Genomic DNA, 19,229 nt, shown 5'->3' with positions numbered 1-19,229 from the left:
CTGACAGATTATGTGTGAAAAGCAGGATGGATGAGTTGAAGGATGTGGGGGATGGGAACAGAATGCTCCTAGTCTGAGGATAGCAGGAAACTGATGAAGAAGACAACAGTGATGACAGCTGTCCTATTTCCAGAACCTGTCATGATAAGAACTTCACTAGTTGTTCATTTATTAACATTATTTCTTAATCCTTAAAATAATTCTTTGAGGCACTTATTTTACAGATGAGGAGACTAAGATTTAGAGGCGACAGAGCACTTTGGAGTGCCCAGGTAGATAGCTGGTCAGCAAACAATCATTCAAGAAGTCCATTATTCATTAATTGAGCACTGAGCACCAATTTTGGGGAGAGAAATTTATTTGGCATTGGGAATGTTTGCAAATCTGTTATGTCGGGTACTATGAAGGGACTGCCTGCAGCCACAGGGGGAAAGTTTATGCACTGAAAAAGTACTTGATCAGCAGTCAGGAAGGCCTAAATCCAGCCCAGGTACTGCCCTCTTGGCTAAATGGCTTTGGAGGCCCACACTCACTGTACAGTAGAAACGTGAAGGGCAAGGCTACCCAGTAGAACAGCCTCAGCTTTGCCGTATGAGTTGAGTGAGAAGCTGGTGACAGCTTGTGCCTCAATTTCCTCATCTATAAAATGGGGATAATAGTAGTACCTACCTTAGCTTCCTATGGCTGCTCTAGCAAATTACCACAAGCTGGGTGGCATAAAATAACAGAAATTTATTCTCTCACAGTTCTGGAGCCAGGATGTCCAAAATCAATTTCATCTGGCCAAAACCGAGGTGTACATAGGGCCACTCCTGAGGCTCTAGAGGAGAAACCATTCATTGCCTGTTCCAGCTTCTGATGGCTGCCAGCATTCTGTGGCTTGTGATGGCACCACTCCAATCTCTGCCTCTATGTCCTTATTGACACCTCTTCTTCTCTGTGTGTGCATGTCAAATCTCCTGCTGCCTCCCTCGTATAAGGATACATGTGAGTACATTCAGGGCCTGCCCTGAAAATCCAGGATAATTTCCCCATATCATGATTATTAGTTTAAGAAGCATCTGCAAAGACCCTTGCACCAGTTTATACATATTATGTCCCCCAGAAAAAGCCATGTTCTTTGATGCAATCTTGTAGGGGCAGACATATCAGTGGGGAGTAAGTTGGAACATTTGGATTAGGTTGTTTCCATGGAAATGTGGCCCACCCAACTGGGGGTGATGACTCTAATTGGATAGTTTCCATGGAGGCGTGGCCCAACCCATTCAGCTGGGCCTTGATTGGTTTACTAGAGCACTATATAAGCTCACACAGAAGTAGCCAGCTTGCTACAGCCACAAGGGACACTTTGAAGAATGCACAGGAGCTGAAAGAGGAGCTGCAGATAACAGACAGCTTGAAGACTGCCGTTGAAAGCAGACTTTTGCTCTGGAGAAGCTAAGAGAGGAAAAATGCCCCAAGAGCAACTAAGAGGAACATTTTTGAAGAACTGCAGCCTAGAGAGGAACATCCTGGGAGAAAGCCATTTTGAAACCACAACACTGGAGCAGACGCCAGCCACGTGCCTTCCCAGCTAACAGAGGTTTTCCGGACACCATTGGCCATCCTCCAGTGAAGGTACCTGATTGCTGATGCATTACCTTGGATACTTGATGACCTTAAGACTGTAACTGTGTATCCAAATAAACCCCCTTTATAAAAGCCGGTCCATTTCTCGTGTTTTGCATTCCGGCACCATTAGCAAACTAAACAACCCTATTTCCAAATAAAGTAACACAGTTTCCAGGGATTAGACGTGATATTTTTGGAGGCCATATTCAGCCTACTGCAGTCGGTTTGTTGTAAGAAGGAAATCTGCTAATAGCAGAGGGTTGAGCAGTTTCTCATTTTCCTCTTCTGCCCAGTTTTTCTTCTAAAAAGTTCTTTCACAAAGCCTCACTCATAGGTCCACTGTAAGGTTCAAACAGAGCACAAGTAGGGCATTTAAAAGGGAGATTAAAGAATGCAGTAAAAATTGAGGCCTGTTACAGTTTTCTCTGCTCTCACTATGGTTTGCACACCCTTCTCTCCGGGTTGCCCCGTCCCAACACTCTCTCGGCTCTTCGGCTTCGAGTTTCTCCCAGGCCACGCCCACTGGCCTCCTCCCCGGGTTCTGAGCAAGGATTCCGTACTATGAGGCCCCGCCCCCTTTTTGCACCTGACCCTCCCTCGCCCCGCCCCGCCCAGATAGGCGTCCTCAGTCCTTAGGGCTTAGAGCGACGGAGCATTCGTGCTGAAAAAGCCCGACTGTCCATTTTACTGCCCGTAATAGTCCATCATATTCTATCCAATTCTGTCTCTTTTTACAGATTTTAGGTTATTCTTCCAATGCGACTACATTTTATGAGATAGGGAATGCCAATACGCTTGCTGTCAGTTGAAAAACGAGAGGAGCAGCTTCTAGAAATAGACAGGCAACATTCAAGACAGCCCTCAGGAAAGGGACCGGGTCCTCCGCATCTCGGTCGCCGAGCCCGGGCCGGCTGGTCGCGCAGGCGCAGTGCTCCTGATGCGCCATGCCGACTGTCAGCGTGAAGCGGGATCTGCTCTTCCAAGCCTTGGGCCAGACTTACAGTGAGTGCTGGACTATAGCGTGGACTCTGTGCCTCTTCTCTGGGGCTGGGCTTCCACACTCCATGTGGCGTGCTGACAGTATTCTTGCTGCCCTAGAGCCGGCTTTGGCCTGGGACGGTTGTGGGTTACACGGGGAGGGTGACGGCCGGGACGCCCGGTTGGGCTCCCGCCTCTGAACACACCTCTCGGAACCCGCTCGGTGGTGGCTGCCATTGCATCATGCACACGTGCACGGCTCGCCATGTCATTCATTCATTCGAGTGTTTACTATTCCGATCTCGGTGCTCGGGCGGGAGTAGAATATGCCTGAAGCCTCGGGTTGCATCCCAAGTGTAGCCAATTTAGTGCAGTAACAAGAGGGCTGTGGGAACCACAAACTGTGAGTGGGTGGGAGTAGGATTTTGAGCAGGCGAGGGGAACCGATATTATGTCTTTGTTTTATTTTATTAGTGTATATCGAGGTCCTGTTATGTATCAGGCGCGACTCCGAGCACTTGAATACAGCGGTGAATATGACATATAAGATCCATGAAGGAACCAGATAACAGTTCAGAAACACATTGATGAAGTGACTTCGCATAATGTTAAACGCTATGAAGGAAATAAAACGGCATTGCCCTAAGAAAAGCATTAGATAGGGTGGTAATATTTTATCAGAGAACTGAATGAGGAGTCTTTACTCGGTGATCTTTGTCGTCACAGTACACTGCATTCCTTCTTCAGGTCTAAAAACTGTACCATTTTAAACAGTGAAATATTAAATACAATTGTCAAATGACATCAGCCCCACCCCATAATTAAAAGCTTGCATAAAAGCTGTAATAACAGTTTTTCTGGTTTTAAGACCCAATATGATAACAAAGCCCTAATCGGTTTGGTAACAGTTGGACACAGCTTCCCAGAATAAGATATTTCTTAGATGTTGCTGTGAAAATAAAGTTAACTTATAAAGAACTCTTAAAAGGTGTATTTTCAAATGCTATCTATTCTTAAAGTGTTTTTCTCTATAAAGTTCTGTAGTAAGTTCCTCAAAGTAGAGGTAGTATCATTACCCTCTGAGTTCTAATTCTCTAATCACTTTTTATTTTGATTATGCTTATTTATATTTCTTACCTATCCTTCTAAACCGTATGCTCTCTAGTGGTATATGATATCTGAATTGCACAAAATGGCATGTGACAAGTATTTGTTCAAAGCATATATAATCAGTTCCTAGTCAAGCATCAGTCTCTGGAAAATTAAATAATTCAGGTCTTTTAAAATAATGAGATTTATACCCTAAATACTGTCATCTGATGTTTTAATGTATTCCCTTGCTTCTCTCTCCCTCTTTTTCAAATGGGAGAGATCAGGTAAAAGTGATTTTTCACAAATATGTTCATTAGCGATTTTTAAAATTTCAGTCAAAAAGATTGATGTTATTGAAATGTACTTCAGACAGGTCAGAAATAATTACTAGTTTATATTTGATATGTTCTTTCTTGAAATCTTTTAACTCTTAAAGTTAGGTTGAGGTCAGAGTTGGAAAACGTGTTCAACAAAGCATCTGGTTTTCTAATAGTGGGGACCCATCTTGTTTCTTACTCCTTTTTTGGTTTGTTTTTGCTTTTTCAGTCTTCCTCTTTTTTTTCTTGTTTCCAGATACTGTCTCATTCAGTCTTTTCACACCTACATTCTTTTTTTTGGGTTTTCAGCCTCTCCAGGGTTTGCTTTCCATTTATCCTAAATCCTGTTCTTTCCACCAGTGACCACCTTTTCCTCCACCATTTCTTTGCTTATGAGGATTTTTCTCACTGAAGCTATTTTTGTTATTCTGGTCATTTTGAGCCTCTGACTCCCCTGGGGCAGCTTTGTCTTCTTATTCTACTTTTTACCACCTTTCTGATAAATTTTTTCCTCTTGCCACCCATTTTCTTGTTAAATGGTTAATTTTTACTGTTCTTGTGGTCCTGTTCTGGCTTGATGTAATGATCACCAATACTGCCAGAGCTGTGTGTGTTCATCATACAAATCCTAAGATAGAGATAGTAGGTGTGCCATTTTTGTTAGAGGAAATTATTAATCATGCTTTTATTGTTGGTTCCTCCCTGCTTCTTAGCACATGAAGTATAGCTGAAAGGAACAAAACAAATAATATGATAATTAAGATTCACTGTAGCATTTTAATAGTTCCATACAATTTTGTTAGTAACCATTTAATTATCTTATTGCTATGTAACAAATTATCCCAAAATATATCAGCTTAAAACAACAAACATTTATTATCTCATGCAGTTTTGGGAAGTGGTTTAATAGAGTGGTTTTGGCTCTGGGTCTCTTCCCCAGGTTGTGTTCAAGCAGGCAGAACCTGTAGTCCTCTCAAGGCCCAACTGGGGCTGGGGAATGTGTTCCAAACTTACTTATGTGGTATTGACAGGCCTCAGTTCCTTCCCCGTTTTTTGGTCAGAGGCTTTAGTTCCTCTCACACTGGCATCTCCATAGGGTTGCTGATAGCATGTTTCCTCCAGAGTAAGAGATTCCAGAAAAAGCGGGCAAGCAAGAGAGTGCTCAGGTACAAAAGCTGAAGTTTCTACATGACATCTCAGAAGTGATATACCATCACTTCTGCTATATGCTGTTGGTCACACAGGCCAATCTTGGTACAGCGTGGGAGAGGGCTATACAAGTGTGTGAATACCAACCAGGAGGCGAATATTGGGGGCCACCTTGGAGGCTGGCTAGCACAGCCCACTCTCTGGTCCCCAGTGATTCATGGTCCTTGTAAATGCAAAATATACTCACCCCTTCCCAGGGCCCCCAGAAGTTCCATCCCATTACAGCAGAGCAGCAGCTTAACAGTCCAGAATCTCATCATTTAAATCAGGTCCAGATGCAGATGAGGTTCTTCAGATGTAGTTCCTTAAATATAGCTAATTGAGTATAGTTAGTCTTGACCTGCAAAACTAAAGAGACAGGTTTTCTATCCCCTACATGATGGGGACAGGAATCGAATAACCTCTATAGGCATTCCTGCTCAAAGTGGGGGAAAATGGGAGACAGAAAGGAGTCACTGGTCCATGGCAGTTCTGAAATTCAGCTAGCAAATGGCTCTCAGCCCTGCCCTTTCAGCTCTTGGTTCATGGTGCTTTTTCCCCTCTCTGAGTCAGTCATTGAGTCTTATGGATTCTGCTTCTTTAACATTTCTCATATTCAGTCCTTCCCTGTACTCACTGCTGCTGCTTTAAATCAAGCCCTCGCTATATCTCACCTGCTCCCTGCTCCAATTCATCTTCTACCCTACAACCAGTCTGCAATCTCTCTAAAATGCAGAGCTAATAATGTTTTTGCCCAACTGAAACTCCCTTCAGTGTAACTCCCCAATCCCTGCAGGACAGTGTAAATCCTCCGGCATATCATGAGTTGGCTTCTATCTACTTCACTCCATCATATTGTCCACCACCCTCCCCACAATTTCTGCCTAATGAATTCATCCTTTCTGTGAAGCCTTAGATGACCCTAAGTGGAGCTGATTACTTCCTTTGTGCCACCCCTGTACATTGCACTTAACATATTTATTTGCATGTCTGGTTTCTTTACTAGAGTAAGAAGTAGTTAAAGCAGGAATTGTGTTTTATTTATCTTTGCAGCACTGGCACCTAATTCTGTGCCTAGCATATAAAAGGTGCCCAATAAATGTTTGTTAAATTGAGTCAAAGTTCAATGTCAGGATAAGGAATCTTAAGTTCAGCTTTTCACTAGAATATACTAGTAATGATATGGTTTGTGTTCAGTTTTTGGTAGCAGGAAAACCCTGGAAACGCTGTATCTATCATAGCAATACAAAGTTAAATGTAATTTAAAAACAAGGAAGAGAACTATTAACTATTACTTATCTACTGTTTCGGAACTATTATCTGTGCAATCTCATGTAAATTTTCCCAACAGTTCCATACTATAAATAAATGGCTATAAAATGCCACTTACAGGATGAGGCTCAGAAAGTTTACATAAGGTGCCAAGCTCTAGGAACTAGTAAGTGCCAAAGTCAGAATTCAAACTCTGATTGGTTTGCTCCAAAGCCAAGTGTCAGAACTTCAGAGAATTTTAAATGATAAAATTTATATGATATTATTCCATTATGTTAGTTCTTCAGTTTGCGGCTTACTCTTTTCTTAAATCCCTACTGAACAGGTTGTTTTTCTTTTAAGTAAATGGAAAATTCCGAGTGCAGGTAACCTAATTCTGTAATTGATACTGGTATAGACTAATAGTTTTTCTTTTCCTTTCTTTTCTTTCTTTCTTTTTTTTTTTGGTCAAGATTTTGTTTTTAAATAGTGGTACTTGTTGCCCAATATTTAGTATGATTGGTATCAGGCAATGAATAGGAGAATACGATTTGTATATTTTCATTATAGTGAACAGATTAAAATTAATAGTTATCTTTTATTTTTCTAGCCAACGAAGAATTTGATGAACTATGTTTTGAATTTGGTCTGGAACTTGATGAAATTGTATGTATTGAATGTTTGTTTTATTTTTCAAATAATCTATGTATGAACTATCACTTTTCAGAGGTTTACTATAGTTTACCTTTGTTAGAGTTAGAACGAGATGATACACTCATGGGCTGTGGTGATTTCTGTGTTTTATGGTCAGGGGATTAAGCTCCAGTTCTAAGACTGGCTGTTACATTGATTAAAGTCTCAAAAGAAATTCATGCCATGCAGGGGTATTCGCCTACCCCACCTCCATGGTTGCTAACATGACCACAGACATAGGGGACTGGTGGTTTGATGGGTTGAGCCCTCTACCATAGGTTTTACCCTTGGGAAGACGGTTGCTGCAAAGGAGAGGCTAGGCCTCCCTATGGTTGTGCCTAAGAGCCTCCTCCCGAATGCCTCTTTGTTGCTCAGATGTGGCCCTCTCTCTCTGGCTAAGCCAACTTGAAAGGTGAAATCACTGCCCTCCCCCCTACGTGGGATCAGACACCCAGGGGAGTGAATCTCCCTGGCAACGTGGAATATGACTCCTGGGGAGGAATGCAGACCTGGCATCGTGGGACGCAGAACATCTTCTTGACCAAAAGGGGGATGTGAAAGGAAATGAAATAAGCTTCAGTGGCAGAGAGATTCCAAAAGGAGCCGAGAGGTCACTCTGGTGGGCACTCTTAAGCACCCTTTAGACAACCCTTTTTAGGTTCTAAAGAATTGGGGTAGCTGGTGGTGGATACCTGAAACTATCAAACTACAACCCAGAACCCATGAATCTCGAAGACAGTTGTATAAAAATGTAGCTTATGAGGGGTGACAATGGGATTGGGAAAGCCATAAGGACCACACTCCACTTTGTCTAGTTTATGGATGGATGAGTAGAAAAATAGGGGAAGGAAACAAACAGACAAAGGTACCCAGTGTTCTTTTTTACTTCAATTTTTCTTTTTCAGTTTAATTATTATTCTTGTTATTTTTGTGTGTGTGCTAATGAAGGTGTCAGGGATTGATTTAGGTGATGAATGTACAACTATGTAATGGTACTGTGAACAATCGAAAGTACGATTTGTTTTGTATGACTGCGTGGTATGTGAATATATCTCAGTAAAATGAAGATAAAAAAAAAAAGAAATTCATGCCTTATTCTACATGCAGTCACTTCAGTTATCAAGCTAAATGCTATTCAAATAGGTGTAATACCTTAAATAACCCCCAAATTACAGTGAGCTCCCTGACAGTGAGCTGCCGTTTTGCATATAACCATGAAAAGGACCTGGGAAGAGTGGAAACATTGCCTCAACCACCAGAGTTGCTCTGTCTCCTTGCTCCTCTCTCCTTGTCCTGCAGCTGCCTGCTACTTCCCTCTTCTTTGTCTGCTTCCCCCATGCCTATTTAGCCCACATCAATTCATTCCTAACTCATTACTGTATACATTGATCTCCTTGGAAAATTATCTCACATATTTTTAAAGAAATTGTTTATTAAAATTATTGTGGCACACTTTCCTTATCTTCTGGTTATTGTGTAATGATTAAAATATTTTTAAAAATAATGTCTAGAATAAGCAAATTTATAGAGACAGAAAGTATATTAGAGGTTTCCAGGAGCCCAGGGGGAAAGGAGAATTAGCTTTTGTCTAAACTAAGTAAAAGTGGAAATCTTTTCTATTTGTTATGATTACAACATTCAGTATTTTCAAACTAATGTTTTTGTTGCAGAAAAAACATGCATAATGTAGTTACTGCCTTATAGAACTGACAACTACTTTTTAAAGAGTTAAAATTTGATTTTATTATTATTATTATTTTTTTTTTGGTCTCATTTTAGACTTCTGAGAAGGAAATTATAAGTAAGGAACAAGGAAATGAAAAGGCAAAGGGGGCCTCTGATATAGTTCTTTACAAAATTGATGTCCCTGCCAATAGATATGATCTCCTGTGTCTGGAAGGATTGGTCCGAGGACTTCAAGTCTTCAAAGAAAGGTAAAGAAGCATGTTCATTAAATACTTTGCTAAGCTGTGTTTCTTTTTTCTTTCTTTAATCCCTGTTATTTTCAGCAACCCTATTCAAGTTTTTAAGGAAAAAAAAATATTTTGGACAGGTACATAGTTTTAGTTCTGCATAGATCAGAAAGGATGTTTGGAGGATGAGACTCATGTGGATTGTAGCTGTGTGAAAATTTGCCTGAATATTGAGTCATAGCCTTTCACTTTTTGGAGCATATTTTAAAACTGGCATGGTTAATGATTTTATGAATTCCTAAATTAAATATATATATATATTTGGCAGATTTGTGTGATTCCCCTCAGTAATCCAGTTGGAATGAATAGTTCATTGGGTTTGTTGATGGTTGGGAAGAAAAGTAGAGATGGCAAAATTTTATGTGCTGTTATCTTAAGAATGCTAAGGAAGCTCAGGAGTGGAGCTTCCTAATTGGGAAAAAGATCTTATAATGATGGTATGATCTTTACCAAGTTAATCGGTCTCTCCAGTTTCGATCTCCAAATATATACTGAAGAAGTTTTAAAGGTACGTTATAACTCTTCGTGTGGTGAGTATGTAAGATGATGAATATGTAAAGTGAAAAGGAGATGAAACAACAGCTTTCAGAAAATAATTTTTTGGAGGGTTTGATTATTTATACATTCCCTGATCAGCTGCAAAAAATACATAAGAGCTTCAACTGATAGTTTGGACCCTGAAACTATGAGGCTTTAAATGAGTGATGGGGGTTGGTGAAAGGGTGACGATTGGGCATTTGGTTGAGATTGGTTAAATTTGGGGGTTGACCCAGTTGGTTTCATGAATCACAATCAGATGCTTATATTTTGGGTCAGGGATAATCCCTTATTTAAAGTTATGTCTCCCAAACCTGCCTGATCAGAATCTGTTTTTAACAGGCACTTCGTATGATTTTTATGGTCATACAACTTTAGAAAAATGGCTTAAAACCTTTGCTACAAAGAAAGGCTAAGCCCACTTATAATTGTGCCTAAGAGTCTCCCCCAGAGAAACTCTTTGTTGCTCAGATGTGGCCCTCTCTCGCTCTCTCTAAGCCCACGTGGCAGGTGAACTCACTGCCCTTCCCACTACTTGGGACATGACTCCAGGGGTGGGAATCTCCCTGGCAACATGGGACATGATTCCCGGGGATGAGCATGGACCCAGCAGTGGACCCGGCATCGTGGGATTGAGAAATTCTTCTTGACCAAAAGGGGGAAGTGAAATGAAACAAAATAAAGTTTCAGTGTTTGAGAGATTTAAAATGGAGTTGAGAGGTCACTCTGGAGGGCATTCTTATGCACTATATAGATATTCCTCTTTAGTTTTTAGTGTATTGGAATAGCTAGAAGGAAATACCTGAAACTGTTGAACTGCATCCCAGTAGCCTTGATTCTTGAAGGCAATTGCATAACTTCGTAGCTTACCTGGAATGACTGTGTGATTGTGAAAACCTGCTGGCTCATGCTCCCTTTATCCAGTATATGGACAGATGAGTAGAAAAACAGGGACAAAAACTAAATGAAAAATAGGGTGGGATGGAATGTTTTGGGTGTTCTTTTTTACTTTTATTTTTATTTTTTTTGGAGTTAGGAAATTGTTCAAAAATTGATTCCGGTGATGAATGCACAACTATATGATGGTCCTATGAATAATTGATTTTACACTGTGGGTGACTGTATGGTATGTGAATATATCTCACAACTGTATTTAAAAAAAAAACACCTTTGCTACTCTGTAGCACACTATCTAACTTAACCTGTCTGGCCAGTTTAATTAAACAACCTAAGTACGTGGAGCCTAGAATACGGAATGAGATCTGGTGAATCTGTGTAGCTTAATGTAATACCTGATACATTCCAGAGTATTTTGAGCAGAAAATAAAAAAAGTATTTGTAAAGTCCCTTGAGGGATCAGAAGAAAAATATGGAACTATTAAACTTCCCTATTTGGGAAATTCCTTATATTCTCTCAAGCACTGGGGACTCCCAATTTAATAAGCCAAGCCCTCGATCTTGAGGCTGGCCCTTATGAAACTTTTTTGTAAAGCTAAGCCTACTTATAAACACACCTAACAGTCACCCCCAGAGAACCTCTTTTGTTTTCTCAGATGTGGTCTCTCTCTGAGTTAAACTCTGCAAATAAACTCATTACTCTTCCCACTCTATGGGACATGACTTGCAGGGGTCAAGCCCCCCTGGCAACCTGGGACATAATTCCCAGGGACGAGCCTGGCCCTGGCATCATGGGATTGACAACGCCTTCTTGACCAAAAGGGGGAAAAGAAATGTAACAAAATAAGGTTTCAGTGGCTGAGAGATTTCAAATAGGGTCGAGGTCATTCTGGAGGTTATTCTTTTCCAAGCTTTAGCCAGGTATTACAAATTACTGTGGTATGCCAAGCCCCAACCAACAGTATTCCTGAAAACCCTAAAGAAAACCTAGGGCTCTATCTAAGACTCCATAAAATTTTACTCATTAAGTTTATTTTTCAGAAACTAAACCTCCAGATTGTTCCTATGCCAGATAAGCCCTGAAAGTTACAGGTAACAGTCTCTCCCAGAACATCAACCAGTTGCATTCCCCTATCCCATAATGTTGACACCTCTTTTCAACATGAAGAAGTTAGAATGGTCATTGCCCAAATATACCTAAAAATTGAGAGAATGCTCAAAATGAGAGGGAGGAGTTGTAACAGAGGAGTTACGATTCAACAAATGATTATGACTACTGAATCATTATATAGGTTTTTTTGTTTGTTTTTGTTTTTTTAGTTTCTAGTGTATTGGAACAGTCAGAAGGAAGGAAATACCTGAAATTGTGGAACTGTAACCCATACTGTACTTTGAAAATTTACTCTATAACTAATTGTCAAACTGTACTTTGAAATTTATCACTTTTCTGCATATGTTATATTTCACAATAAAAAATGTTAAAAAACAAAAAACAAGGCAGGTAGAAATGAAGGAAGGCTATTTTTCAATAAAACTAGGAAAAATGCCTTGAGGAATCATGAAAGAATGAACTTCTATCCCATGTTAGCAGTTGGAATCCCACTTAATCCAGCAGTAAGAATTTGTATGTCGCATTACCTTTTTGAAAAAGAGGGAAGTATATTTCTTTTAAACTAGAGGAAGACTGCTATATACTCTTATAATTAGACAGTTATACCTTGCAGAATACCTAATGTTTTTAATAAAGCAATGACAATAAAACAAAACAAAAATCAAACTGTGGTATGTAGACCAGAAGTGTCTGCATCACCTGGGAGCTTGTTAGAAATGCAGAATCTCAGCCTCCATCCAAGATCTACTGAATCAGAATTTGTGGTTTAACAAAATCCCTAGTTGACTGTAAGCACTTTGTTTTTTATTTTTTTTTCCTCAGAGCAATACATGTTTATTGCAGAAAAATAGAAAATAGAGCTTGGGAAAGAGAAGAAAATAAACACCACCCAGAGACATAATTAGGTCTATGTATATTACTTTTATATGCATCTCTCCATCTATTTATTTTTTTGTTTGTTTTTTTATCTTCATTTTATTGAGATACATTCACATACCAAGCAGTCATACAAAACAAATCGTACTTTCGATTGTTTACAGTACCATTACATAGTTGTACATTCATCACCCAAATCAATCCCTGACACCTTCATTAGCACACACACAAAAATAACAAGAATAATAATTAAACTGAAAAAGAAAAATTGAAGTAAAAAAGAACACTGGGTACCTTTGTCTGTTTGTTTCCTTCCCCTATTTTTCTACTCATCCATCCATAAACTAGACAAAGTGGAGTGTGGTCCTTATGGCTTTCCCAATCCCATTGTCACCCCTCATAAGCTACATTTTTATACAACTGTCTTCGAGATTCATGGGTTCTGGGTTGTAGTTTGATAGTTTCAGGTATCCACCACCAGCTACCCCAATTCTTTGGAACCTAAAAAGAGTTGTCTAAAGTGTGCATAAGAGTGCCCACCAGAGTGACCTCTCAGCTCCTTTTGGAATCTCTCTGCCACTGAAGCTTATTTCATTTCCTTTCACATCCCCCTTTTGGTCAAGAAGATGTTCTGCGTCCCACGATGCCAGGTCTGCATTCCTCCCCAGGAGTCATATTCCACGTTGCCAGGGAGATTCACTCCCCTGGGTGTCTGATCCCACGTAGGGGGGAGGGCAGTGATTTCACCTTTCAAGTTGGCTTAGCCAGAGAGAGAGGGCCACATCTGAGCAACAAAGAGGCATTCGGGAGGAGGCTCTTAGGCACAACCATAGGGAGGCCTAGCCTCTCCTTTGCAGCAACCGTCTTCCCAAGGGTAAAACTTATGGTAGAGGGCTCAACCCATCAAACCACCAGTCCCCCATGTCTGCGGCCATGCTAGCAATCATCGAGGTGGGGCAGGCGAACACCCCTGCATTCTCCACAGGCTCCTCAAGGGGGCACTACATCTTTTTTTTTTTCTTGTTTTTCTTTTTTTCTTTTTTTAACTTTCCCTTCTTTTTTAAAATCAACTGTATGAAAAAAAAGTTAAAAAGAAAACAAACATACAATAAAAGAACATTTCAGAGAGATCATAACAAGGGAGTAAGAAAAAGACAACTAACCTAAGATAACTGCTTAACTTCCAACATGTTCCTACTTTACCCCAAGAAAGTTACCTAATATAGCAACATTTCTGTGAACTTGTTCCTACTATATCCATCAGAAATTAACAGACCATAGTCATTCCTGGGCATCCCCGGAACGTTAAATAGCTTATCTGTTCTTCTTGGATTATTGTTCCCCCTTCCTTAATTGCTCTCTATTGCTAGTTTCCCTACATTCTACATTATAAACCATTTGTTTTACATTTTTCAAAGTTCACATTAGTGGTAGCATATAATATTTCTCTTTTTGTGCCTGGCTTATTTCGCTCAGCATTATGTCTTCAAGGTTCATCCATGTTGTCATATGTTTCACGAGATCGTTCCTTCTTACTGCCGCGTAGTATTCCATCGTGTGTATATACCACATTTTATTTATCCACTCATCTGTTGAAGGACATTTGGGTTGTTTCCATCTCTTGGCAATTGTGAATAATGCTGCTATGAACATTGGCATGCAGATATCTGTTCGTGTCACTGCTTTCCGACCTTCCGGGTATATACCGAGAAGTGCAATCGCTGGATCGAATGGTAACTCTATATCTAGTTTTCTAAGGAACTGCCAGACTGACTTCCAGAGTGGCTGAACCATTATACAGTCCCACCAACAATGAATAAGAGTTCCAATTTCTCCACATCCCCTCCAGCATTTGTAGTTTCCTGTTTGTTTAATGGCAGCCATTCTAACCGGTGTTAGATGGTATCTCATTGTGGTCTTAATTTGCATCTCTCTAATAGCTAGTGAAGTTGAACATTTTTTCATGTGTTTCTTGGCCATTTGTATTTCCTCTTCAGAGAACTGTCTTTTCATATCTTTTGCCCATTTTATAATTGGGCCGTCTGTACTATTGTCATTGAGTTGTAGGATTTCTTTATATATGCAAGATATCAGTCTTTTGTCAGATACATGGTTTCCAAAAATTTTTTCCCATTGAGTTGGCTGCCTCTTTACCTTTTTGAGAAATTCCTTTGAGGTGCAGAAACTTCTAAGCTTGAGGAGTTCCCATTATCTATTTTCTCTTTTGTTGCTTGTGCTTTGGGTGTAAAGTCTAGGAAGTGGCGGCCTAATACAAGGTCTTGAAGATGTTTTCCTACATTATCTTCTAGGAGTTTTATGGTACTTTCTTTTATATTGAGATCTTTGGTCCATTTTGAGTTAATTTTTGTGTAGGGGGTGAGGTAGGGGTCCTCTTTCATTCTTTTGGATATGGATATGCAACTCTCCCAGCCCCATTTGTTGAAAAGACCATTATGACTCAGTTCAGTGACTTTGGGGGCCTTATCAAAGATCAGTCGGCCATAGATCTGAGGGTCTATCTCTGAATTCTCAATTCGATTCCATTGATCTATATGTCTATCTTTGTGCCAGTACCATGCTGTTTTGGCAACTGTGGCTTTATAATAAGCTTCAAAGTCAGGGAGTGTAAGTCCTCCCACTTCGTTTTTCTTTTTTAGAATGTCTTTAGCAATTCGAGGCATCTTCCCTTTCCAAATAAATTTGATAACTAGCTTTTCCAAGTCTGCAAAGTAGGTTGTTGGAATTTTGATTGGGATTGCATTGAATCTGTAGATGAGTTTGGGTAGAATTGACATCTTAATGACATTTAGCCTTCCTATCCATGAACATGGAATATTTTTCCATCTTTTAAGGTCCCCTTCTATTTCTTTTAGTAGAGTTCTGTAGTTTTCTTTGTATAGGTCTTTTACATCTTTGGTTAAGTTTATTCCTAGGTACTTGATTTTTTTAGTTGCTATTGAAAATGGTATCTTTTTCTTGAGTGTCTCTTCAGTTTGTTCATTTCTAGCATATAGAAACATTACTGACTTATGTGCATTAACCTTGTATCCCGCTACTTTGCTAAATTTGTTTATTAGCTCTAGTAGCTGTATCGTCGATTTCTCAGGGTTTTCTAGATATAAGATCATATCATCTGCAAACAATGAGAGTTTTACTTCTTCTTTTCCAATTTGGATGCCTTTTATTTCTTTGTCTTGCCGGATTGCCCTGGCTAGCACTTCCAGCACAATGTTGAATAACAGCGGTGACAGCGGGCATCCTTGTCTTGTTCCTGATCTTAAAGGGAAGGCTTTCAGTCTCTCACCATTGAGTACTATGCTGGCTGTGGGTTTTTCATATATGCTCTTTATCATGTTGAGGAAGTTTCCTTCAATTCCTGCCTTTTGAAGTGTTTTTATCAAAAAGGGATGTTGGATTTTGTCAAATGCTTTTTCAGCATCTATTGAGATGATCAATTGATTTTTCCCTTTTGACTTGTTAATGTGTTGTAATACATTGATTGATTTTCTTATATTGAACCATCCTTGCATGCCTGGAATGAACCCCACTTGGTCATGGTGTATGATTTTTTTAATGTGTCTTTGGATTCGATTTGCAAGTATTTTGTTGAGGATTTTTGCATCTATATTCATTAGGGAGATTGGCTGGTAGTTTTCCTTTTTTGTAGCATCTTTGCCTGGTTTTGGTATTAGATTGATGTTAGCTTCATAAAATGAGTTAGGTAGTGTTCCATTTTCTTCAGTGTTTTGAAAGAGTTTGAGTAAGATTGGTGTCAGTTCTTTCTGGAAAGTTTGGTAGAATTCCCCTGTGAAGCCATCTGGCCCTGGGCATTTATTTGTGGGAAGATTTTTGATGACTGATTGGATCTCTTTGCTTGTGATGGGTTGGTTGAGGTCTTCTATTTCTTCTCTGGTCAGTCTAGGTTGTTCATATGTTTCCAGGAAATTGTCCATTTCCTCTACATTATCCAGTTTGTTGCCATACAGTTGTTCATAATATCCTCTTATAGTTTTTTTAATTTCTTCAGGATCTGCAGTTATGTCACCTTTTTCATTCATTATTTTGTTTATATGGGTCTTCTCTCTTTTTGATTTTGTCAGTCTAGCTAGGGGCTTGTCAATCTTGTTGATCTTCTCAAAGAACCAACTTTTGGTGATATTTATCCTCTCTATTGTTTTTTTGTTCTCTATGTCATTTATTTCTGCTTTAATCCTTGTTATTTCTTTTCTTCTACTTGGTTTAGGATTGGTTTGCTGTTCATTTTCTAGCTTCTTCAGTTGATCCATTAGTTCTTTGATTTTGGCTCTTTCTTCCTTTTTAATATATGCGTTTAGTGCTATAAATTTCCCCCTTAGCACTGCTTTTGCTGCATCCCATAGGTTTTGGTATGTTGTGTTCTCATTTTCATTCGTCTCTATATATTTAGCAATTTCTCTTGCTATTTCTTCTTTAACCCACTGATTGTTTAGGAGTGTGTTGTTTAACCTCCAGGTATTTGTGAATTTTCTAAGTCTCTGATGGTTATTGACTTCTAATTATATTCCATTGTGGTCAGAGAATGTGCTTTGAATAATTTCAATCTTTTTAAATTTATTGAGGCTTGTTTTATGTCCCAGCATATGATCTATTCTGGAGAAAGTTCCATGAGCACTAGAAAAGTATGTGTATCCTGGTGATTTGGGATGTAATGTCCTGTATATGTCTGTTAAATCTAATTCATTTATCAGATTGTTTAGGTTTTCAGTTTCCTTATTGGTCTTCTGTCTGGTTGATCTATCTATAGGAGAGAGTGATGTGTTGAAGTCTCCCACAATTATTGTGGAAACATCAATTGCTTCCTTTAGTTTTGCCAGTGTTTCTCTCATGTATTTTGTGGCACCTTGATTGGGTGCATAGACATTTACGATTGTTATTTCTTCTTGTTGAATTGCCCCTTTTATTAGTATGTAGTGGCCTTCTTTGTCTCTCAAAACATCCCTGCATTTAAAGTCTATTTTATCTGAGATTAATATTGCTACACCTGCTTTCTTTTGGCTGTAGCTTGCATGAAATATTTTTTTCCATCCTTTCACTTTCAGTTTCTTTGTGTCCCTGTGTCTAAGATGAGTCTCTTGTATGCAACATATTGATGGTTCATTTTTTTTGATCCATTCTGCGAATCTATATCTTTTAATTGGGGAGTTTAATCCATTTACATTCAACGTTATAACTGTGAAGGCATTTCTTGAATCAGCCATCTTATCCTATGATTTATGTTTGTCATATTTTTCCCCTCTGTCTATTAATATCCTTTATTGTACCCATACCGAATCTCTTTAGTACTGAACCTTTCTCCAAGTCTCTCTGTCCTGTCTTTGTTTCTCTGTCTGTAGGGCTCCCTTTAGTATCTCCAGTAGGGCAGGTCTCTTGTTAGCAAATTCTCTCAGCATTTGTTTGTCTGTGAAAAATTTAAGCTCTCCCTCAAATTTGAAGGAGAGCTTTGCTGGATAAAGTATTCTTGGTTGGAAATTTTTCTCATTCAGAATTTTAAATATATCGTGCCACTGCCTTTTTGCCTCCATGGTGGCTGCTGAGTAGTCACTACTTAGTCTTATTTTGTTTCCTTTGTATGTGGTGAATTGCTTTTCTCTTCCTGCTTTCAGAGCTTGCTCCTTCTCTTCCGTGTTTGACAGTGTGATCAGTATATGTCTCGGAGTGGGTTTATTTGGATTTATTCTATTTGGAGTTCGCTGAGCATTTATGATTTGTGTATTTATGTTGTTTAGAAGATTTGGGAAGTTTTCCCCAACAATTTCTTTGAATACTCTTCCTAGACCTTTACCCTTTTCTTCCCCTTCTGGAACACCAATGAGTCTTATATTCGGACGTTTCATATTATCTATCATATCCCTGAGGTCCATTTCGATTTTTTCAATTTTTTTCCCCATTCTTTCTTTTATGCTTTCATTTTCCATTCTGTCATCTTCCAGGTCACTGATTCGTTGTTCAACTTCCTCTAGTCTTGTACTGTGAGTGTCCAGAATCTTTTTAATTTGGTCAACAGTTTCTTTAATTTCCATAAGATCATCCATTTTTTAATTTGGTCTTGCAATGTCTTCTTTATGCTCTTCTAGGGTTTTCTTGATTTCCTTTGTCTCCCGTACTATGGTCTCATTGTTCATCTTTAGTTCTTTGAGTAGCTGCTCTAGGTGCTGTGTCTCTTCTGATCTTTTGATTTGGGTGCTTGGGCTTGGGTTATCCATATCGTCTGGTTTTTTCATATGCTTTATAATTTTCTGTTGTTTTTGGCCTCGTGGCATTTGCTGAACTTCATAGGGTTCTTTTAGGATTTGTAGACCAATTGAAGTCCTTATCTCTAATTTATCAGATCTACAGCTTCGTGGAGTACACTTTCTCTAACTAACCAGCAGGTGGCGTCCACGAGCCACCTGTTCTCCACAAGCCAGTTCTCCCCTGCTTAGCCTTTTTGGTGAGTGGGGGAATGAGTCTTGTGGGGTCCAATTGGTGTACCAAGCTTGCGTGTGTAGTTGGTGTTGCCTGCCCTGTATATGGGGCGTGTTTCTGGGCAGTCAGGGATGGGAGGGTGGCCCTAACAATCCAATCTCCCTGGTGATCCTAGAGTTTTAAGGCTGCTGCAATAGTCTAATCCTTCAGTTCAGTCCTGCCACAGTTTGTCTCTGCCACTGACCCACAAGTCCTTGGTAT

General features: G+C 39.5%; 1 protein-coding gene across 1 annotated transcript in view; it reads left to right on the top strand.

Annotated features, from left to right (window-relative positions):
- The first annotated feature begins 2,549 nt into the window (after positions 1-2,549).
- FARSB (phenylalanyl-tRNA synthetase subunit beta) overlaps positions 2,550-19,229 on the top strand; it is a 99,215-nt gene continuing 82,535 nt past the window's right edge. The window contains 3 exon segments of the mRNA XM_037850233.1: positions 2,550-2,613; positions 7,048-7,103; positions 8,910-9,064. Of these exon segments, the coding sequence (XP_037706161.1) occupies positions 2,556-2,613; positions 7,048-7,103; positions 8,910-9,064 (269 nt within the window). The 5' untranslated portion in view covers positions 2,550-2,555.

The sequence above is a fragment of the Choloepus didactylus genome, chromosome 9 (assembly GCF_015220235.1).
Source record: "Choloepus didactylus isolate mChoDid1 chromosome 9, mChoDid1.pri, whole genome shotgun sequence".
Taxonomy (NCBI): domain Eukaryota; kingdom Metazoa; phylum Chordata; class Mammalia; order Pilosa; family Megalonychidae; genus Choloepus; species Choloepus didactylus.
This window is presented reverse-complemented; position numbering and strand designations above follow the sequence as displayed.